This window comes from Sceloporus undulatus, chromosome 1 (genome assembly GCF_019175285.1).
Source record: "Sceloporus undulatus isolate JIND9_A2432 ecotype Alabama chromosome 1, SceUnd_v1.1, whole genome shotgun sequence".
Lineage (NCBI taxonomy): Eukaryota > Metazoa > Chordata > Lepidosauria > Squamata > Phrynosomatidae > Sceloporus > Sceloporus undulatus.
In genome coordinates, this window is record NC_056522.1 from 359084376 (window position 1) to 359108624 (window position 24249).

Genomic DNA, 24249 nt, shown 5'->3' on the forward strand with positions numbered 1-24249 from the left:
GGGAGGAGAGAGTATGAGAATGAGTCATTGAAAGGCTAAGCTAATGTTTAAGCTTGTTTTTTAAACAGAATATTCATATATGATCAATATACATTTCCATATCACTACACATTCTGGGTCGTCAGCAATATCAATGTCCAAACCTGTTAGTAGATAATCAGTCACTAAGCATCAGGTTTTACATTTCTTTTCAAAGGGTATTTTTTGTTTTGTTCATACTTTGAGGTTGAAGGAGGGCAGTTATCCAAGAACCAGGTTGAAAGCCTGGGGCAACTTCCCGGTTATAAGTGCACACCTTCATTTTCAAAACCAGGAACTGTCAGAAGACTGGAAAAGCAGGCAAACACCAGCTACCTCAAGGGAGAGGCTATTTCCCTATACTGCTGAACTATTATTTAAAGTTTATATCATGTATTCAAACCTTTGGCTGCTAGGCAAAAGCTTAGCATTTAAATATGAACTATTCTTTGCTTTCTTTCACTTTATTGTACAGTTGACCCTCTACATTTGCAGCTTCAACTTTTGCAGATTTGATTATTCACAGATTTGCTCAATATTTTCTCTTTAGGAATCTCTAGGTTCAATTTTATAGCAATAGCAAGTACATTTCTATACTGCTTATGAGTGCACTTAAGCACCCCCTAAGCGGTTTAGAAAGTGTAAGCTAATTTTATGGTCCTCCATAGAGTTCTTCCAGTGCAACTACACCAAAAGTCACACCGAAGACTGAAGGACCTAGGGACTTCTAGAGAGGTAGAAATATATATCCCTCACGAACAAAACAATGTTTTTTTCAATGTGCAGTTTTTCCACTTTCACTGGAGTTCTACGCCCCAAACCCCAGCAAATGTGGAGGGCCCACTGCACTTAATAAACACTGCTATTAAACATAATGCCCATCGCACCACCAAAAAAGCAAAACATTTACTCCACTTTCCCTTAAATATAAAGCAGGAGTAGGCAACTTTGGAAGGACTGGGGACCAATTTTCTGCCCACAGAAAACTCCCAAGGTTTATGTGAACTGCCAAAAATTTCCCTTAAAGAAAAACAAAATTAAAGGTGACCAGATACCCACCCGTTTTTCAAAAAAAAAACAACAGTTTTTAAAAAGTTAAGTAATGAAGAGAAAGGATCTACATGCTATTTAAAACATGAATTACTACTCCATGTCATTTGGGCGGCAGGGGTACAGAATGGGTTACATAGAGAATTAGGAGAGAGAGTCAGGGGCCACAATAACAGCCATTGGGCCACTGGTACAGTCCCAGGGCTGAACTTTGCCTACCCTGTCATAAAAATAGAAGAATAAGATTAATTGCCTACTATCCTTGCAACCTAGAATATTATTTAAAGCAAGTGATGGCTCCAACCCATTGATTATTTATTAGACTCAACCAAGTAAGCCAAAGCCCTATGCTTGCAGGATCTCAGCAGAGCTGCTGATGACAGTGTATCTTAAGAACAGGTCTCTTAGTCATAGCATCGCTGTAAGTTGAGGTTGACCTGATGGCAATTAACAACATCAACTTCATGAATCATATGTTATAAAGTTATCTCAACATATATACGAAACAGGATAAGATCCCAATAAAACATAATGCAAAAACTTTCAAGTAATAATACCATTACATAGGACAAAAGCAAAGTCTTTTTTTTTTCTTGTGGGAGCTTGAGGAAAGACATTTTTGACAGGTACTGAATACCTAAAAGTGCCAGTGCATCTGACAGGCCTTTTGATACTAGAGACTTTGTTCCAAACTGTCATGGATTAGGCTTCTGATCTCTTAGGGGATTATTTCCTGTTAAGGGAAGCATCCAAACTAACAGGTAATAGGTAGGGATATTAAGAACTCTCCCTGAATTACTTGTTCTCACTAAGACTGTCTCAGTCTCAGTGGTGTTGACTGTTGAGAGTCCCTTAACCCTTCACATGTCTTGCCTCAAGCAGAAGACTGGGATAATTTGTGCATTTTTCATCAACATTCTCATAATCTATGCAAAATGTCTTTCTGCAAACTAGTTATTTGTGAAGTAAAACCACATACACATATACATCCAGGGGTGTGTGTGACACTCACCAATTGATCACAAATCTCTTACCCAGTGCTTCTAACTTTAAAAAGTCTATGCAACCAGGTAGCTGCTGCTGTAGTTTAGATGTGCTTGGCAGACATGGATCAGAATTCTGTAGTTCCTCTTCCTGGCATGCAAGAATGAAAGCAAAAGGGTTGACATCCCTAGCTGAAAGTCAGGCACTCTCTCTCAAGCTTCCTGCTTCCATGTTGTTTAGGGCTTTGTACAGATTTACTCATGAGCCAACATGATGTTGTGGTTTGAGCATTGTACTATGACTCTGGAGACCAGGTCTGAACCCTACCTCAGCCATATAAATCCACTGGCAACCCTTCTCTGAAGAAACATGCCAAGAAAACCCCATGAAAGGCATTTCTTGCCTTCAAGAAATGACTTGAAGGCAAATACCACCACCACATCAAAGTACCCAAATTTTAAACATGGCCCAAAAGCATATAGACAACCAGGATAAATTAAGTGCAATTTGTTGCTCGTAAAGTGCTCCAGTCGTTGCAATAATCCAATATTTACATTTCAAAATACATGAATAACAATGGCCATGCTGTTCTCAGCCAGGAGCAGCCATAGTTGTCTCACCAGTCAAAACGTATGGTATAACAGGTATTTTGGTGCTTCTCATACATTTGTCATGACTATCTGCCCTCAATTCGATCTCAGTTCATGGTGACCCTGTGAAGGAGACATCTCCAAGACCCCCTGTCCTCTACTGCTCTGCTCAGGTCCTGCAGGCTCTATCCTGTGGTCAGACTGAGTCTAACCATCAGGCAAGTGGTCTTCTTCTCGTTCTGCTGCCCTCCACCTTTCCTAGCATTATTGTCTTTTCTAATGATTCATTCTTCCTCATGATGTGGCTAAAGTATGACAGCCTCAATTTAATCATCCTGTCTTCCAGGGAGAGTTCAGGCTTGATCTGTTCAAGAAGCCATCTGTTATCTTTTTGGTTATTCACAATATCCTTAGCACTCTTGTCCAGCATCACCACATCTTCCTATATATACATGCATATAACCCATACAATATCTTTCTGAGGCAGTCCAATCTTTCTGTCAGTTATTCATATACACACATACACACCCACCACAGATTTGTAGCTATGTCTGCGAAAAAAGTCCTTTGCCTAAGGTCAATCAGCTAGTTTTATTTATTTTATAAGATTTATGTCCACGTTTTTTTGACCAGCGCTGCCCAAAGCAGATTATGACATTTATAAAAGATAGAAACCATCCCCACTATGAAACACTAGCAGATGAAAATTAAAACGATAAAACAAACTGACCTAGAAGATGAGCGACAGAATGAGATTGGATGTGAAGAAAATCATCTGCCAAGGAATCCAACTCCTCTTTCCCCTTGTAGTCTCCCAGGCGTGTGTCCCCAATTTGCTCTAGACTGGTTTGACGAACCCACAAAACAAATTTTAGGGAAGTAAAGACTCTGAGAAAGAGGGGATAGGAAATACAGATTTTGGAATGTGTCTTACTGTCAACAGTAACCTCAGCATTTTTATAAATACAGTCATCCCTCCATTTTCGCAGGGGATCCGTTTCAGACTCATTCCCCTGCAAAAATTGAAATTTGCATATATTCAAGTCCCATTGCCTTGAATAGCCACACACTCTCCCACTTGCCAGTCCGTGAAGGACTGACACTATGGACTCGAAGTCTGCAAAAAATGGATGGAGAACTGTATTGGCAATTTAAAATTCAAGATAAAACAAACCACCGTGTAAATGTTGAGGCTAGGGGCTCATTCACACTATCAATTATGATACTATGACTCCACTTCAACTGCCGTGGAGTCCTATGGAATCCTGGGATTGGCAGTTTAGGAATGAGAATTCAGAATTCTCAGCCAGAGACCTCTCATTCCTCACCATACTACAGATTCCAGGATTCCACAGCATGGAAAAAGAGCTGTTAAAGTGGAATAACAGTGCTATAATGATGTAGTGAGAATGGTGAATGGAAAGAGCCAGTCCAGGTGAACTGCAGCAGGAGTGTTCACCAGCCTCTCTCATTCTCTTGATTCATACAAGGGAGTTGGTTTCACATGGCTGCTGTGGATGAAATGTCATTGTTTTCAACTGAAAACTCCCTAATGAACACTCTCACTTCTCAGTTGATATTCTAATCACCATTACTTGATAGCAGAGTTGGTAAAAATCAATTGTTGCTGTTGTTAGGGGCCTGCAAGTGGTTTCTGACTTATGGTGACCCTAAGATGAAAAATCAGATTTGTCTATCTACCTATCACGATTATATAATGGGGGATTTTTTTTTTTGGCAAGATTTGTTCAGAAGGGCTTTGCATTTGCCCTCCTCTGAAGCAAAAATCAATACTTAAATTAAAATAACTCTGATTTTTTTGGCTTTAAATTAGATCTCAAAATTTCCTCAAAACCATTAGTAATAAATCAGATTAAATAGTAAATATGAATAGTAATTATACAACTTTTAATTATAGTCTATGAATATGTTAACAGCATTATATGGAGATGGAAGATAACCCGATCAGTCCTATTCTGTGCAGCAAGAACTCCCTAGATCACTCAAAAATAAAGAAGGTCCAAGAATACAGAGTTTGGAGAGACAGAGAACATTTGAGCAAAGAGTTTCAATATAAATGGAAGGGATCCCTTTTTTCTGAATTAAAAACATTCAGAATTGCTTAATGTGTCCCTACCTCCATCTTTGACTATGTGTTAAGGCCACTTTAAAGAGTATGTAATGTGCAGTTCTACTGGTAGTGCTTATTTTTTACAAAAAAATCTTCCCTGCTAAATCACTGAAACTGTGTCCTGCAGAGACACAGTTTAAATCATGATTTAAATCAATTCGATTACTGAATCAACTCTATCTGAGAAAATCCCCCATTGGATTCAGTAGGACTTACTTCTGAGAAAGATGCATTGTATCAAGCATTAAAACACTCACTATTGGGGTATCTGGATATATGGACTTAATTCTCAGATCATATGCCCTTAATCACTCCAGGCTAAGTGAGGTATACCACTGATTTCGTGAGGAAATACAATCTGTTCACAACCTCCCAGAGAACACCATCCTATCCACTATAGATGTGTATTCTCTATACTCAACATCCCACAGTAGGATGGTCTACAAGCCATCAAGAATATCATCCTGTATAAAGCTACTGCATACTTAGCCACTAAATTCTGTCATTTTGTACTCACTCATTACTTCTTCATTTTTGTGAGTAACATGTACCTCCAAGTCAGTGGCACTGATACGGACATCTGTATGGTACCACAGTATGCAAACATCTTCATGTCTGACCTGTAAGAATGCTGTCTCAGCACATGCAGCCAGAAATCTCTCCTCTACCTATGATTTCTTGATGACTTTAACAAAAAAAACTGGACTCATGGAAAGCAATCACTTGAGAAGTTTCACCAGGATTCCAACAACTTAAACCGTAACATCAGTCTAAATCTAGAACTATCCATGCAACAAATTCACTTTCTTGATACCACTGTGCAACTGCACAATGGGCTTCTAAGCACCACACTATCAAAAACCCACAGATTGCTACACATACTTACATGCCTCCACCCATAACACACCACATTACCTCAAACACACTACAAAATCTGTTTTTACAGAAAAGCCTTCCAATACAACCATATCTGGTCAGACTCACAAAGGAGAGACTCAAAACTCTTGGATTTACAGCAGGCATTTTTCAAGTTATAATATCCACCTAAGGAGGTGCAGAAACAAACAAACAAGGCAAGATTAATATCTAGGAACAATCTACTACAGGACAGATCAAAAACACAAAATGATAAAAAAAAAACCTAGTGCTCACCTACAACCCATGGCTGGAACCACTCAAAGGTATCACCAAAGAGCTACAACCAGTTCTGGAGAATAACACAGCCCTCTCACAGGCTCTGGGATGCAGGCCTTTATTGGCTTACAGATACTGTAGCCTCCAAATCTTAAACAGCTACTTACTCACAAGAGGACATATAAAATGGATAGAAACACAGGAAGAAGATCCTGACACAAACCAAGATGCCAACTCTGTCTCCAAATCTACTCTGGGAAAAATATTACAGGGGCCAATAACATCATGTACAACATCAGAGGTGCATTTACTTATTTTTTCTCCTATGTGATAAATGCCATCCTGTGCCTGCAATTTGCTTCTACACTCTACACTGGGCAAACAGGGCAGTCTCTACACAAATCTGACATTAAAAATGGCAACAACAACAACAAAAAACCATAACAGTTGTGGAACTTTTCAACTTTCCTGGACATAGTATGGGATTTAAAGGCTGCAGTCCTTGAACAGGAAATGACAAAGGAAAATTAGAATGAGCAACAGCTGAATTGAATTATATTTACAAATTCCAATCCATTAGCAGAGGTATAAACAAAGGGAATAGCTTAATAGCATACTACATACAGTATATTAATACAAGAATCCCTGCTACTGTAACAACAGGAATCTTCTCACCCAAGAGATTTATTGCTTTCACACATCAACACTACTACTGACCACTGTAAAGATCTGAAATACCTGTATCTCTTATGCAACCATTTGAAAATCAGGCCCACTCCCACAACTGTCTATGTATGCTTTATGCTGGTGCATTTATTATCATTGTGTAGTGGTTTGAGTGTTGGGCTATGACTCTTAAGACCAGGGTTCAAATCCTCACTCAACCATGAAAATCTACTGAGTGGTCATGGGCAAGTCATCTTCTCTCAGCCTCAATGGCAAACTGCCTCTGAACAAACTTTGCCAACAAAACCTCATGACAGGATCACATTAGGATCAAGTCAGAAATGACTTGAAGGCACACAACAACAAGCATCCAAATAAGTAGGCTTATATTTACAAAAGCTCATGGAAAAATAAAAACTAGTTAAGCCTTAAAGGTGCTACTACAGATCATTCTTTTTTTCCCTCCTTCCCTTCCTTTACTCCTTTTTAATTTTGCTACGGTTATACATAATGTTAAGTGAACTGATGACAACAGGAACTAGATAGGCCAGAACCACAAACAATGAGGTGCTGTACAGCAAAAGCAGTGGTATCCACTGTATTGTATTTCACAAGGTGCTCGGAAAAAGAGGAAGGAAATAACCAACAATTATTGCTGACTCTACTTTTAGAGCTCTCCTGGGGAAATGCCACACAGATCTTGACCTTGGGCTCTGTTATAAGACTTGCACTAAAGATGCATTTACTGAGAAGATGATAAGCTGCAGTTTAGGCACTTTCTACTTTGCCAAGTGCAGCCAAAGGGGAAAGACAGAGAGACCAACACAAGTATCCATGGTGCTGAGCTACAAAAAAATTCAGATGGGAGTGAAACCCCAACAAATCACTTCATTTGTTTTTTAAAAAACACACAAAAACAATGCATATCAGACGTGAGTGAAGTAGGGGAAAGGGATACAAAGGGGATTTGCATTGTAAAGTCAAAGGCTTTCATGGCTGGCATCCATTTTTTGGATGATGTGGCCATATTCTAGAAGAGTTTATTCCTGACGTTTCACCAGTATTCACCAATTTATTATTGCTGCCGAAACATCAGGAATAAATTCTTCTAGAACATGGCCACATAGTCCAAAAACCCATAAGAAGCTAGGAACTGGAACTGTCCCCTTCCCGTTCCACTAGATTCAGCAAATGGAAGACTCCTTCCCCTGAAATTCTGCCGAAATAATTAAAAGACCATCTGAATGCACTCAAATAAAACCTACACAATTACACACAGAGAGAGCTTTTTATGTGTGGATTTTCTTCATTTTGAAGGATCAAAGTATAGAAAATCACTCTGTGCTTGGAAAGTTAATGTTCCAGACATTTCATAAAGATATTAAGAACTGAAGGATCACAGGACGGGGAGTAGGAAGGGTAGAACAGAAGTGTATTTAAGCAACAAACTCAAGCATTAAGTATAACAGTCCCTGCAGGACTGCAACATGCTGCTCTGGTTGCAAACTTTTCAATGCCAGTCAAAATCATCCAGATAAGAAGAAACATTTGCATATCTATTCATGGCCTTTTCCAAGAGGTACTTAAGATAGACTACAGTGAATACCGATGTTTATCTGAGAATAGCCATTGAAAAAGCCTTTAGGAAAAAAAGACCCACACACAAAAACTCTCTAGTCTCCAGATCAGGTTTTCAAGGAAAGGCCATGAATTACACTGGAGAGAGAACATAAATGCTATCTACCCAATCTCTCCCAAGCATGAAACCCACACAGGATTTATCATCAAATTGTACACCAATTTTAGCCACCTTAGGGTGTCTGAAGCTGGATGCTCAGAAAGAAAGGCCTCAGCTGCCTGCTGCCCACCCAGGGTGGGGGTTGGAGAAAGAAAAAAATGTTGGCTAACATCCAGATACTTCCTTCCCACACATGCAGCCAAGAAATGGGAGGAACCGTGCTCACACACATGAGCAGATTATAACAAAGGCTAGGAAAGCTATTGTTTGCAATGCAACCTATTCTAACGGCATGCCCAAATGGAGACTAAGAGCTGATTCACTAAACTCTTGTCAGAGGAATGAAATGGATGTGGCACGTTGACCCACACTGCCTAACCCACAACAGAGAAAACAGAATTATGAGGATGCACAGGGGCTGACATCATTTCCCAAATGGTCCAAATAAGTCCATTCTGCATGTACTCTATACAAAGTGTGGAACCACACATTGCTTCTAACTTATCCCCACCTCCATCCTTACACAATATGGCTTTTTGTGTATTCAACAAGGCCATAATCACTCTACCTTTTGTTATTTTTAGTGGCAGGTAGCTTAGGGTAGAAGGAATATATATATATTTATTATTATACCTGTGTTTATGAAACCTAGTTATTAGGAGGAGAATATTCTGCATGCAAGCAGATTTCATACAGCACCTCCAGTGCTTGAAAAAGTTAAAAAAAATTGACCTACAGTTTCCACAATTCTCAAGCTCAATATCCCCCAGTTACTGACAATCCTGGGTAGTGTTCTGACAATCAGTCTTAAAAGCTACCTTTTCCCGATACTACAGAGCTGCTCAATTAAAATCCCCACGAAAATTTCTCTGTAAAGAACACAACAAGCTGCCTTTGTCCAAGTCAAAACTGTCCATCCAACTACCCCAATGTTGTCTCTCTAACAGCAACTCTCAGAACATCAAACCAAAGTGATGCCCTGCCTTGGGGATGCCAAGTACTGAATATGGGAAGCATGTGCTCTGTCAATAAGTCCTTTTTTAAATAATTGGTTGGTTTTTTAAAGAAACTCACTGTTTCATTGACTGCAAAAATGGAGAAGGCAAGCTGAGTTCTATCCCATGACAGAATCCAGGCAGCAATTCTCTGTGGTTCTCATGCAGTCTCTCGTCCCAGCACCAAACTTCAATAAAATTCATAGAATCATAGAATTGTGTAGAGTTGGAAGAGACCACAAGGGCCATCCAGTCCAACCCCTTGCTATGCACAAAATCTCAATCAAAGCATCCCTGACAGATGGCCATCCAGCCTTTGTTTAAAGACCTCCAAGGAAGGAGACTCCACTACACTCCGAGGAAAGAGTGTGTTCCACTGTCGAACAGCCCTCACTGTCAGGAAGTTCTTCCTAATGTTGAGGTGGAATCTCTTTTCCTGTAGCTTGCAACAAATTGCTGTTATAAGCCTCTTCAGACCCTACTTGTGATCTGTAACACTATGACTATACTGTATCTCAACTAGGCCATGAAATCAAATTACATGAGACATTTTCTTTAGGGAGGTGTCTGGACCCTATCCTGAATCCCAAGGTCTTTCAAGTTGGAAGTTAGACTACATGCACAAAGATGAAGATTCCCTTCAGCTCTGCAAGACAACTGGCAGTTGGAGATAAGCTTGTTTTCCTCCCTTGCAGTAATTCCTTTTCTTCAAAACGGATGGGACTAGTCTGGTCTTTGTTGCACTAATTTTAATTTTGGTTACTACTCTTAACGTTTTAGTATTTTATCTTTACTCATTTAGCAAGCTTTTGTGGAATGGTGGGATTTGCAGACTTACATTAAAATAGTGACATACTGGTGAGACTGTCATGTAGTAAATAGTGATCTGGTTCCACCAGTTTAGTGGTTGTTCTATAACTCTGTCACAAGTTCAACAACATGAATTGAATAAAGCCACTTCACCCCCAGTGAAGATAATCTATATGAACAGAACCTACACCTTTTTTTCTACCAGGCTATTTAGGCTTACATGTCTTGGTGCCTTCACATTGCACAATTGTAACACTATGATTCCACTTTAACTACTATAGTTCCATCCAAAGGAATCCTGGGATTTGCAGTGTTGTTGCTGTGTGCCTTAAAGTCATTTCCGATTTATGGTGACCCAAAGGCAAACAGGGTTTTCTTGGCAAGATGTGTTCAGATTAGGTTTGCCTTCCTCTGATCTGCAATGTAAGGAGGGGTAATTAGAATTCCCAGCCAGAGAGCTTCTCAAACTACAAGCCCCAGGATTCCACAGGATATAACCATATCACTTAAAGCAGAATCATAGCACTACAGCTGTTTAATGTGGAAGGGGTTGCATCTCATGGGGTGGTGAATATACTCTGGGCTGTAGTCTTAACTAATCAAGGAGCTGAACCCAAAATAAATCCACTACCTTTAATAGCCCTTTTAAAATATGGATCCAAAGCAGATTCATCATCCTTCTGACATGGAAACCATTACCCACAACAGCTTATATGCACACTAAATGCATGTCTGCTCTTCACTATAATGTGTACCAAATCATCCCAAGTCATCACACCACCTCTCCAATGGCTACAGGGAATATACTGCATTCCAAAATATTGACCCCCAGCTCATAAGGATGGATACAGGAAGGGTGTGGATGATTCTGCACAAAATAGCTTGCCTATATGACACCAACCAGAGCTTCCACTGGCAAAACAGACAACTACTTCCTGAATTCTACTCCTCCCAAAAGCCACATGTAGAATGAGTAAATATTCCAAAGAAATCGCATTGGCAGCATTCCTTACTCAGATTGCTTCATGCTCTCTGCTTCTCAAGATGGAAAATTATTCAAAGGAACTAAACTGCCAAGGGATTTCTCAACCTCCAGAACCCTCTAACAGAAGGTAGGGTGGGGTAGTTTGATAGCCTAGAGGGGAAGCTTGGGCAAGTTATCACACATGCTTCTGTAACATGTCATTTTTTTTCCCTTGGAAGCCATCAGGGAGCAGCTAGTACACCAACAAGCAGGAAATAACAAAGGCATACAGCTGATGGGTCTAATGTAAAAAGTTCACTTTCTGAAGTATCACAATGAAGGAACGCTTATTCTGGGTTCTGCCATCAGAAAGGAGAACAAGGGCAATGACAAGTTACCCTTCTATCTTCCATAAGAAGATCCCTAGAAGTGGAAGCTCTATTTGTCAGAGTGTGTGTGTGCATGTATATATGCACTTGGGTGAGGAGACAAAGATGGAGAGAGAAAGGATTTGGGAGTCTGGGACAAATATACTGAAAGAAAAAACTAGACTATAGAAATCTAGCTGGAACTAGTTTGCAAGCAAGATGTTATTGAGATCACATATCGACACACTGTCATTCAGATTCAACCATTCAATCCTCACTAAACTTATACAATATCTCTATGTCAGTGATACAGAACCAAAATAGGTCAAATGGTCAGGTTTTTGTCCTGGGACCTTCTGGAAGACTCTTACAGCATCAAAAATGTCAATAAATGAAAAACACAAAAGCCAGAAGTAGTTTTTTTTGGGGGGGGGGGATCATTGCATGGAGCCCTTGCAACTTTTTTAAAAGTTGGCAATGCTAAAAGCTTTGGGGGAAATGAAATCACTTTTTTACTTTGCCCAGAACAAGGTTAGTCCAGAGAGTGTGTAGGGAACAACAGCTCCAAAAAAACAAAAAACAGTATGAGAGCCCCAGGGCTACACGTCATCATTTCCCTCTAAGGCAGTGGAGGTGGCTGTGTGATGAAGAAGTGACATGTGGGTATATTCTTCAAGCATTTCCATCCTAATCAGTTCATCCTCTCCAAATCCAGTTTTAAGTGTAAATATTGTCCTAAGCAATGTTGGAAACTGTTGTTTTACAATTTTGGGATTTTTGTTTGTCTGTCTTCCAACACAACTACAATTTCTTAAGGAAGTAGCTTTGACTGTTAAGATGCTTTATTGTGACCCATAAAATACCTGTTTTAAACAGGATGCATAATGCCAGTGGTATAAGTACTATTGACAGCATGAGTGGAGTGCTAGTGTTGGAATGTAACTCTGGAGATCAGGGTTTGCTTCCCCATTTGGCCATGGAAATCCACTTGGAGACCTTGGGGGAGTCACATGCTCTCAGCTCCCCAAAAAGCCATTATAGCTTTTTGCTTTAGGGTTACCAAAAGTCAGAAATGACTTGAAGGCAAATAACAAGTACTGTTAATCTTATTTGCAGTGTGTAGATAGCCAAGCCTTGCAGCATTTTTCCTCCAGCTCTTATAAGCACCATGGGAAATGGGCAAGTGTTTTGAAGACTAATAATGCTCAGTGAAAAATATGAACAACCAGAATTCATGTTCTTTAGTTAATTCATAACTCCTGCCATTCTTTGCACCACATTATGGAAACCCATCCTTTCTTCTTCATGTCATTGATTAATTCAAGTACACATTACTTACCTTGACCGTTGCAATTAACTCCTGCTATCTCAGCCCAGCTTCTCACTCCACTGGTGTTCACAATATCAATACAAAATTATTCACCTCTCATTGCTCAAATAATGGTAAGTCTTCCTCGGATCCTCACAGTGGCTTATTTCTTTCTTCCTCCAACAAAAACATCTTGTCCTGTCCATCTTTGTCCAGACCATCTTTCTGCTCTTCATTTCCAATAATTTCCATTCATACTTTTACTTCCCTTGATATGCCATTCTTTTCTCTTCAAAGATCTACTACTGTTCCTCAAACAATTCTGCCCATTTCCCCCATGTATTACTTCAGCAAGGTAATTCTGGGAGATTAAGAAAGACCCTACCTTTTTTTTTCTTACCCAAATTTCTAGTTAAAAACACCTTTTCCATTAAATCTTTCCATAGTTTTGTCTGGAGATAAAGACTGGAGTGAGTAAGTAACAGTCGTGTATCCAAATAAACATTTGGTCCTAGCTTTTGGACACCCAATGGAGACAAAGGGACACGGGTAATTTAATCAGTGAACCAAGGACAAAAAACAAGATAGGAAGTTACACTGACTAATGCTAAGATACAGTGTGTAGTAGTAGTAGTAATAATCATAATATATTTATTTATACATATCCCGTCTCTCCCTACAGATCAAAGTGGGAGAACAACACAAGTATAAAAAACAATTAGTTAAAATACATTCTCAAAATATAAAAAAATTTAAAACACAGAAAAATAAGTGTAAGTGTACAGTTGGCCTTCTACATTTGCAGCTTTAACTTTTGTGGCTGCTGGAGAACCTACAGATTTTTGTGGGCAAGGGGACACTTGAAGCTGTGTGGGGAAGACATATCTTCTGCTCTGAGAGCATTTCTAAAGAATAGGGTATAAATAAAATGAAATGATGATGATGTCTCTGGGGAAGGAGTATCTGTGCTCAGTTGCTGGAAAGAGTCCTTTGTCATGGAGTGGGTCCTGTACTTAAAATCTCTCCCTTCTCATTTCACACCATTCTCCAGTCTACGTAAGCCCCCTACATATACACCAGCTGTGCCTTTCTCTGCCCCAATGAAGGACTGAGAGTCCCTCCTCTCTGGGAGAAGCTTCTCCCTTGCACCTGGTCACCCTGGGAGCAGCAATTGAACAGCTGGCTGAACAGCAACCAAGAGACCTCTTGTACACTTTGGCCTTTGCTGCAAGGCTGGCATGGGTTAGAGCAGTGGTTCCCAACCTTCCTAATGCCGCGAACCTTTAATACAGTTCCTCATGTTGTGGTGTTTTCCAATGGTCTTAGGCGACCCCCATGAAAGAGTCATTCGACCCCCAAAGGGGTCCCGACCCACAGGCTGGGAACCACTGGGTTAGAGGCTTATTAGTTGCTGCTCTCAGGCTGACAGGGCACAAAGAAAGCAGCAACTCAGCAGCAAATCAGTGACCAAAAAGACTCTCATGTGTGCCAGCTTTTGCTGCAAGACTGGCACAAGCAAGAAGCTTCTCAGGTGCTGCTCAGTTGCTGCTCCCAAGGTGATTGGGTGCAAAGGGAGCAGCAACTGAGATAGGTTGTTTTGAATTTGCAATAGAACTGTAAACCTAATATCAAAAAATATGCCCGGGAGTACTTGGATTGTCGCCCAAGAGGAAAGGGGGTGGTGGTCCAAAAAAGTTTGGGGACCACTGACCTAGATCCACCCCCATCCAGGTGTTCTCATGTCCCAGGTTCACATGCAGGTTCCAGAGTAAACAGCATTTTCTGTTAAACCAGATTAACATCTCAAAAAAACAACAACAACATAGATTTGCTGCATGCATTGTGAGGACTAATCACACTAAATATAGAGTAAGGTCAGGGGCTTTTGACTAGTGAAGATAAGCACTGGATGAAGAAATTGACACCGAGAACAAATTTATTTTTAAAATGCCTTGGTTTGGGGTGAAATTCATATAGCTTAATCCTTTCACCTCTTCCATCTCTACCCTCTGCCTGTTCACTCTTTGTGGCAGGGTCCTTTCTTACTTGCTTTTGTGATGGAACAATTCTTACCTTGCATTTTTTACACTCACTTCTGACAATCCCTTGAACAGAGAGATGTTGACTTCAACATCATCACTATATTTCAGAGGCACTCAAAGGTTTAGAACTGCTGCATAGATAAACTTTCCACTTTTCTCCATTTCCAAGCTAAGTAGAGGCTGGAACACCAAATGTAACAAAGAAGAGCCCAACTGGAGCAAAACAAAAGCAAATGTAATACTTATCTTGTTTCCCACATTGGTCAAGCAGATACCTTTGGAAAACCCCTAAGCAGGACATGAGGGCAATGGCCTTCTGTGGGTTGTTTCCCAGCAACTGGTATATAAAAGCACAATGCTTTTCATCATGGATGTAGTACACAGGGTGATGACTAGCAGCTTTTAACAGTCTTATTCTCAGAATTTAGATGTAACACATTACAGGTAATGATGTCACCATCAACAGAGTGCTTTGGAATCAGGGTAAGGGTTTGTGCCCAAATAAAATATGCATTCATCAGTGAGATGGCAATCATCACATTGCAAAATAAGTCATGGGTCCAGCAAAGCACCACATTCCTTGTACCAGGACAAACTGCACAAGCTTCCAGGTCTTGCCTTACAACTAAGGGCCAGAACAGACAGGCCAAAATAAAGCTGCTTTGGGTCACTTTGGAGATATGCTGTTTAAATGACACACAAATCTTAAGAGGCCAGAAGTTGTACCAAAGATGCACTCCAGTATTTAAGACTGGAGCATAGCTTTGGCATGGCTTCCGGCCTCTTAGAGCGCATACAGCATTTAAACAGCATACTTCCAAAGTGACCCGAAGCAGCTTTATTTTGGCCTGTCTGTTCAGGCCCTAAGATACGTTTTTGTACCCCTGCACACACTCCTATCCCATGCACTTCTGCAAATTAATAATACACATTAATTGTTTTCAGTTCTCAACAGGACAATGCACAACAGGAAGTTATAGGCAGGAATCTGTTGGAAGAATCGTATGTTTTGCAGAAGTGCAAATACAAGAGACTCTTCAAAAAATATAATCAGGTAGACATTCACCCCTCAAGAAGCCATTGAAGAGCAAAGATACTCATTCAACTCTGAACTCAGTAGGTGACCTTAGTTAACCTTTAACATAGGTATAATAAAACCTGTTTACTTTATAAACTCGTGGTAAAGACTGTGACATAATAATTTGTTGTTGCTGTGTGCCTTCAAGTCATTTCCGACTTATGGCGTCCCTATGGCAACCCTATCTTGGCAAGATTTGTTCCAGAGGAGGTTTGTGATTGTCTTTCTCTGAGGCTGAGAGAGTGTGACTTGCCCAAGGTCACCCAGTGGGTTTCATAGCCAAGCCAGGATGTGAACCCTGGTCTCTAGAGTCATAGTCCAACGCTTGAACTACTACACCATGCTCTATTTCCACAACAAAATATGCAAATTAAATAAGACATAAGACAAAGAATGCCGAGTGAAGTGGTTTGAGCACTGGACTAGGTCTCTGGAGATCAGGGTTTGAATCCCTGCTCTGCCATGGAAACTTATTGGATGACCTTGGGCAAGTCACACTCTCTCAGTCCCTCAGACAGACAGTGGCAAGCCCCCTCTGTACAAATCTTGCCAAGAACACCCACAACAGGGTTGCTTTAGGGGTCACCATAAATCAGTCCAAGGTTATTCCACAATCTCCATGTCTGAGCAGGGATTTTCACATCTCCCAGGGTTTATTTTGACATCTGAAAGTTCCTTATCAATGTTAAGCATCCCTTATTGTTCTCATACATTCTCCCATTCAAAAGTTCATTTCAGACTCTCACAGCAAACAAGTACAGCAGTTTTAGTGACGTGGGTTTACAACAGTAATCAGCAGTACTGCTATCTTTTGTAACTTATCTGAAAAGTCAGTAATTGAGCTGAGTAAGACACAGGGAAATCCAGGTTCAAATCCTTGCAAGGTATACTGGGTGGCCTAGGTTAGAGAAGTAATTCTTCCACATTTTAACTGGGGTAGGGCAAGGATTACTCCTTTGGAAAGGTTCCAAAGATATCAAATGCAACATTCACCACAACCACAAATGTTACTGTAACTTATGTTTTCTGGAGGATTTCCCGCACTCATGGTAAAATCAGATCAACTATAGTTGCTAAGATGATACAACATAAAGGCACAGCATTGTCATCCATCTCAGGTCCAAAACACACTGCAGAAATAATTCTGTTTGAGACTGCTTTAACTGCTCTGGCTCAGTGATAGGAAATCCTAGGAATTGTAGTTTGTTGTGGTACCAGAGCTCTCTGGCAGAAAAAGCTAAATGTCTCACAAAACTGCAGTTCCCAGAATTCCCTAGCATTGAGCCAGGGGCGATAAAGCAGTCTCAAACTGGATTATTTCTGCAGTTTGTTTTGGACCTCTATCTTAACCTTTATTACTATCTCATCTAACAGCAAATTCAAATGTCAAATACTGATGGCTGCATTCTCAAAGTGGGACAGTGTGGTGTGATGGTTTGAGCCTTAGACTAGGGCAGTGATGGCAAACCTATGGCACATGTGCCAGAGGTGGCACTCAGAGCCCTCTCTGTGGGCACACATGCTGTCGCCCTAGCACAGAGTTTGCCAAAGTTTCTTACAAGTAAGCCAGAGGGACGTGGCACTTTGCAATAAATAAATAGGGTCTGAGTTGCAGTTTGGGCACTCGGTCTGTAAAAGGTTCACCATCGCTGGACTAGGGCACTGGGAAGCCAGGGTTTGAATCCCAGCTTAGCCATGGAAACCCGCTGGGTGACCTTGGGCAAGTCACACTCTCTCAGCCTCAGGATGGCAATGGCAAACCCTCTGTGATAAAACTGGCTAAGAAAACTTTATGATAGCTTTGCCTTAGGGTCACCTTAAATCAGAAATGACTTGAAGGCACACAACAACAACAAATGTTCTCAATACAGGGCAACTGCAAAAGAAAAAGGAGGCACCAGCTCTGGACCCTACCCCAAAATGGTGGAGAATAAGCATACTCAGTCCCATGAAGCATGAGTATTTGAGATGGGGTGGGATGGGAAAATGGGAGAAGAGGCAGAAAGAAATGAAGTGTGTAGCTGTCTAACTTACTGGAACCCTAAACATCTCTGCTCTACAACATTTTTGCTGCAGGTTTCACTTGTCAAGAAGACCTGTGAGCTTTCCCTGGTTTGTGGTGTGTGTTGTGTGCCTTCAAGTCATTTCCGACTTAAGGCGATCCTAAGGCCAACCTATCACAGGATTTTCTTGGCAAGTTACTTCAGAAGAGGTTTGCCATTGACTTTTACTGAGGCCAAGAGCATGTGACTTGCCCAAGGTCAGCCAGTGGGTTTTCATAGCCAAGCAGAGGTTTGAACCTTGCTCTGCAGAGTCATAGTCCATCAGCCACAGCACTACACCACACTGGCTCTAATTCCTTGATCTACTGCTGTGGAAAAATATATGCCCAACAAATTAATGTAAGCCATGTGGTACAGTGGTTGGAGTGTTAAGATTCTGGGGAACCAGGGTTCGAATCCCCTCTCGGCCATGGAAATCCACTGGGCGACCTTGACAAGTCACATTCTCTCTGCCTCGGGGGAAGACAAAGGCAAACCCACTCTGTACAAATCTTGCCAAGGAAATTGCATCATACAACTTGATGCAACACAACAACAACAACAACAACAACAAATAAATACCATCAGTATAACCCCTTGCTTCTATTGACATTTTCTCATGAGCCATCGGCCAGGACTTTCTCCATTTCAAGGTTTCTCTTCCAATGAGAAACCACCTCAGCCCAATCTATTCTGTTTTCCATACTGTAGGAACCAAAGACAAAATTCTGTGAGATCCAAGCCAGCACCCACTCATGCAAAATGATTTCCTTTCCCACATGCAAGCCTCATGGCCTCAAAAAACAGGTGACAAAAATCTGGCTCCCCAGCCTTCAAGCCAAAATTTGGGAAATATGCAAGGGAAGGAAAGTTGCTGGGAGCCATCATGACAGAATGGATTGAGTGCTGGACTACTATGACTCTGGAGGCCAGGGTTCAACTCCCAGCTCGGCTATAAAACCCACTGGGTGACCTTGGGCAAGTCGCACCCTCTCAGCCTCAGGGGAAGGCAATGGCAAACCTCCTCTGATCCACATGATAGGTTCTATGGCCCTGATGCAAAAATGACTTGAAGACACACAACAACGAAGAGAAGTTGCCATCTTTTCCATGTCCATGGAAAAGCAGTTCCATCATCAGAATATTACTAGATACCACACCAGCAAAATAAGTATACCTAACACCACAGTTCAGTGTAGCTTGTTCAGGCAAGAATATGAAAATATACGAGTACAGTGCTTACTAGGATGCTCGCTGTATATCCTACCTATACAATGCAGGGAGATTTTAAGTAAACATTTATATTCATTTATTTGATTTATATTCCACTTTTCTCCCAAATGGAACTTGCTTACACAATCCTTACATGCATATGTGATGTTAACTGCTGTCATGGAAATGGTCACTGGTATCCACTGGTACAGCCAGTATGGTGCAATGCTTAAGACTCATGGACTCAGATTCAAATCTCCCTTCAAGCCCCAGGAATGTCCTTGAGCCAGTTGCTGCCTCTCAGCCTAACCTACCTCATAAGGTCTCTATGAGAATAAAATGGGTGGAGGAACCATTTATACTGATCCTTGGATTAAAAGCAGCGTGGACGCTTGTAATAATAACACCTTTGAAAAAAAGCAGACTTTAATTTAGTCAAAGTTATGCTTTTTTTTTTGCTACCACTTAAAAATTGCCTTCAGCTGCCACTGCTGAAGATACAGAGGATGTTCTGTACTTTAATTATTGGACCACAATCCTAACAGAAATCCACTGGTAGCAATGTTACATAAATGAACTTTTTTGGTCATTGTATTCATTTTAGCAAAAGGGCCTTCTAAAACTGCAATCCTAAGCACACGTATTTGTAAATTGTTCCTGGGGGAATCACTGGTCCTGCATACACCATGGTTTAGCATTATGATGACACTTCACAGCTAGCCTTATGCTCACTTGCTCCCCACTTCTGTTTACCTTCTGGCAAAGCCTCAAGGAAATCAGACACTTCCACTACCATTTTAGACTAACCAGTTTTGCATTTTATCCAAATGATCAGTTTTAATTAAACAGAACAAACCACTTCAATAAACCATGGTTTGAACTGTAATTTATCTGGATATTATGACAAACTGCAATTAGATTAAAATGAACAATTTCAAATTCCTTTCCTCAGCAATGTTAGAAGAGGCCGAAAGCTCCATGTGTCTCATCTGCAAAGTGCTAAGCCATGCTTAATAAAATGTTCAAATGCAGCCAATAAAACCGGCTTCCTAACATGGCTGGGAATTAGACCATTCGAAGTGAAATGCCTGTATAACAATTGGAAGCTTGCTATTCTGTTTATAGAAAATTTTGATTTAAATAACCATATCGCTTCCTATGATTCCCATGAGATGATCCACTTTGGTTTACCATCTGGATGTGCAAAGTCCAGAAAGCAAAGGTATGTAGAAAGACTTAATAGTAGCCTCTTTTCCAAAGGACTCTTGTTCCATGGCTATTCAAGATTTAAACATCTTCTGAGAACAATATACTATCATAAATCTTATCTGAACTAGATTTGGTAGCTGATGGTGCTGCACTAAAGATAAAAATTGAATTTGTTTGTTTAGTGAAATATTACACACACACACACACACACACACACCCTATTATCACCTACTAACTAAACTGTTATTTGCTTAAGCCCTTAAATATAGGATAAACTCAAAATGAAGACAGATATTGCTTACTACAAGATCAAATCAAGTTTCCTATTTGGGATTAATCAGAGATGAATATTCACAAGAATCTCTCATTAAACAGACCAATCACTAGAACATTAAAAATTAAAATACACAGAAAGGTAAAATGCACAGAATAAATAGGGGAGCAGGGACACCTGCTCCTACCATAGTTCACTCTAATATGATTTGTTCATAGACAGTTTTCTTGTCTCCTCCAGAGTTATACAGGCAATACTTTTTTTTAATCCACTGTGGCAAGGATTTAAGGATTTAAACTGTTGTTTCAGCATCCCTTCTATGCTTTTTTTTATTAAGCCCTAACTATCCAGCAAGAAGGAAAAGAGGTTGGGGGGACCACACAAGACCTAAATATCAAAGGCTGGAGGATTTTTTAAAAAGTTAAATCAAAGCTTGTTGATATCAGAAATTTAACACAATTTGTTAAACCTTAAAAGGAGGGGGATGTCAAGACTTAAAAGAGGGGGAGTGAAAAATGACCGCAACCTACGCATAAATAAAGAAACATTTGGCAATGATATAAATAAGCATCAGTAACAACAGCGTTCAGCAGTCAGCCAGTCAAGGAAACTAGGTTTTTTTTGATAAAATCCACAATGCCACCATCTGGGCCACAACAGGTCGTCTCCCATTGCCTGGCCTGCACTCATCCAAATCGTGTATGCATCTCCATAGCATCTTCTGTCCCAAAGCCCTATTTGCTAATGAATTAGACCTGGCAAGATCCCCAAAATCAGAGAAGAGAAGGATTTCTTGGGGTGGGAGAGAGAGAATGGTTGTGGCTTAAACAATGGGAAGCCAGAATGGGATTTGCTCAAGCTTGCACAAGAAGGTCGGTGGCAGAAATAAATGTACATCACGGACAAATATATTAAGACAGAAGCCAAAATGCAGGAATTCTTAAGTGTCAGTCTGACACAATTTACTAGTCAGGAAGCTGCTGTCACTGAACACTGAGTGAAATGTGCCAAAAGAGATATGATAGAAATAAAAAATATAGCTGTGTTAGTCTGCAGAATCAGCATGTAGACAGATCCTGCAGCACCTCTGAGACTAACTGGAAAAAAAAGTTGGCAGCATGAGCTTTCATAGACAAGAGACACGGGTTCAACAAAGATCTCACCCTTGTGAACTGTGCTAATGAAACAGACCCACAAAGAGCCACCTGCTTCCATGTTCAATAGTAGTTGTAGGCCCACATTCTCCACAAGGATGCATTAAAAGGACAGGAGGTCAAAAAATACTGTATATACTCATGTATAAATCTAGAAATTTTAGTCAAAAAATTGACCCAAAAAACCTGGGTACTGTACTTTAACTCTTAAATATATATATATAAAGGAGCCATCCCCTTTCTCTGAATCAAAGGCAAGAGCTTAGTCCATCTTGGGAGCACCCAAAAGAAGCATGGATCCCCTCTACTCTCTCATCCATCCAGCCTTTAGGATGAGCACATTATGCCTGCCAGAATTTTCTAAGTTCTTTGGCATCATTTCCCTTCGTATCATCCTTTACACCAGGGGTAGGCAACCTGCGGCCCGCGGGCCAGATGCGGCCCGGCAAGGCCTTGGGACCGGCCCCAGCCTGGTCCTGCCGCCAATTGCCGCTGGGGCCTTTGGGGGGCAATTGTCTATAGAAGCCTCAGAAACATGCATTTATATTAACATTTTTTAAAAACCAGCAAATTTTTTCACGTGTCCTCCATTTTTTTTTTTAAAAGTGTCTTCCATTTGAAAATTTTGTCCTACATTTGTCCTGGTTTATTTATATATTTAATTTTTTAAAATTATTTAATTATTTATTTTTTGGCTTCAGCCCCCCAGTTGTCTGAGGGACAGCAACCTGGCCCCCGGCTCAAAAAGGTTGCCTACCCCTGCTTTACACCCTTTGTTACATGCCCCTACGTTTTACCCTCGACTTATCCATGGGTCATATCAAAATCCCTAATTTTGGCCCCAAAACCTTCCCTCGACTTATACGTGAGGTTGACTTATAGTCGAGTATATACAGTATTCACTTTCACTACTGAGATTGCAAGAAAACCTAAGAATGTTAAATTGTTTTATGGGATTTCTATGCCCATACAATGCCATAGCACAAACTGTAAGTCTCCAAGGACAACCACCAGGCTGCCAGGCAGGAGTGACAAGGCCTTGAAGGATGCCAATGACCTATTAGCCAAAAATTTGGAAGCCACTCTGTTTCTAATGGAGATAAGAGAAACAAACCCAATGAGAACTTACCGTTGAGACCATTGGGGATGCTCCTGTGGTGAAGCGGCGCCGAGAGATCATCCATAGACCTCCGGATAGCTCCAGCCTTGTTCTCAACCGGTTTGTGATGGTGAAGGGGGTGGTGGTGGTGGTGATCCGGACTCCCCGCACTGCCAGTGCTGGAAGTACTGCTCCCGTCACCAACATCCCGGGTACCAGAGCCTCCATTCAGGTTGGTGAGACTAGCTTGGCTGTCTATGGAGCTTCTCGAGCCTGCTCCGTTCCTCTCCTCGTCCAGCATGAGGACAATCTCTTTGAGCTCCATGTTCTCTCTCATGAGGGTCTCCTGCTTGGCCTCCAGCTCCTTCAGCTTCTGCTGGTACATGCCCACCTCCTTCCACATCACCCCAGCGGTGTGTCGCCCAAACCTCTGCCATTCCCTGGAGAGCTTCTTCCCTTTCTGCCTGTCGTCGTCCAAGAAGCAACAGAGCTCCCTCAGTTCGTGGTTATCGTCCTGGAGCTTCTGGTTGACTTCCTTCAGGCCTCGGATCTCGTGCAGGTGGACCTGCAGCCTCCGGTTGACGTCCTTCATCAGGTTGCCGTGCTCCACCATCAGGTTCATCTTTTCATTCTCCACTTTCTTCAGCCTTTTCACCAGGTCTTCTTTGCTCCACCGCAACATGTCATCTTCCGTCATTTTGGTCAGGTCTTCCTTGGAACCCTCCGCAGAATTTTTTGCCATGTTATGTCACCTACTACTCCAAGTAGGAAAGGAGGGGGAGAGGAGACACACAAAGTCTTTCTTCTCTTTTTGGTAAGTATGCCTTTAAAACCTTTAAGGGGGGGTTGACAACATTTATTGCAACATCTTGAAGGTTGGGCTTCTTTATCTTGAAAGCAAACCCCACTATAATACTACAAGGAGGTCAAGGCAAGGAAGAAGAGGGGATGTATTCATTTCTGTTAAAGGTGCTCTTGGCCCTACCATTCCCATGCCTTGAAATAAAAATGCAAAAACACAGGGGTAGAAAGGAAGATAAATTGAATTAAATTGTATCTTAATTTGGAACAAGCATCAATTCCAAAGCTTTGCAATTCTTTCAGTGAAGTCTCTCTGCAAAAGCAAGGGAATCTTTTTTTTCTTCAATGCAAGTCCAATGAAACCTCAGGAGAAGAGAAGGGAAGTTGTCTGCTCACCCATCAACCTGCCTGGGTTTTTTATTCTTTCACAATGCCACCTTTCCACTTCTTCTTCTTTTCCACCTGTCTCAGCATCCAGGCTCCCACTGTTTTTTCCAACAAATCAAGAGCTGTTTAAAAAATGTCCAGAAAGAGTCCAGAGCTCTGGCTTTTATAAAAGGCTGCTGGGAAAAAATATAGGC

At 41.0% G+C, this 24249-nt stretch overlaps 1 protein-coding gene across 5 annotated transcripts in view; it reads right to left on the minus strand.

Moving 5' to 3' along the window:
* The window catches only part of CCDC85C (coiled-coil domain containing 85C), a 249515-nt gene that overhangs the window by 224838 nt on the left and 428 nt on the right, over positions 1–24249 (minus strand). For 4 of the 5 annotated variants that reach the window (XM_042463922.1, XM_042463913.1, XM_042463893.1 and 1 more), the window contains exon 2: positions 22898–24228. In XM_042463922.1, the coding sequence (XP_042319856.1) occupies positions 22898–23609 (712 nt within the window). In that variant the 5' untranslated portion in view covers positions 23610–24228. Of the gene's footprint in view, positions 1–22897; positions 24244–24249 lie in introns of those variants that run through there. The other variant, XM_042463904.1, reaches the window with a different exon arrangement.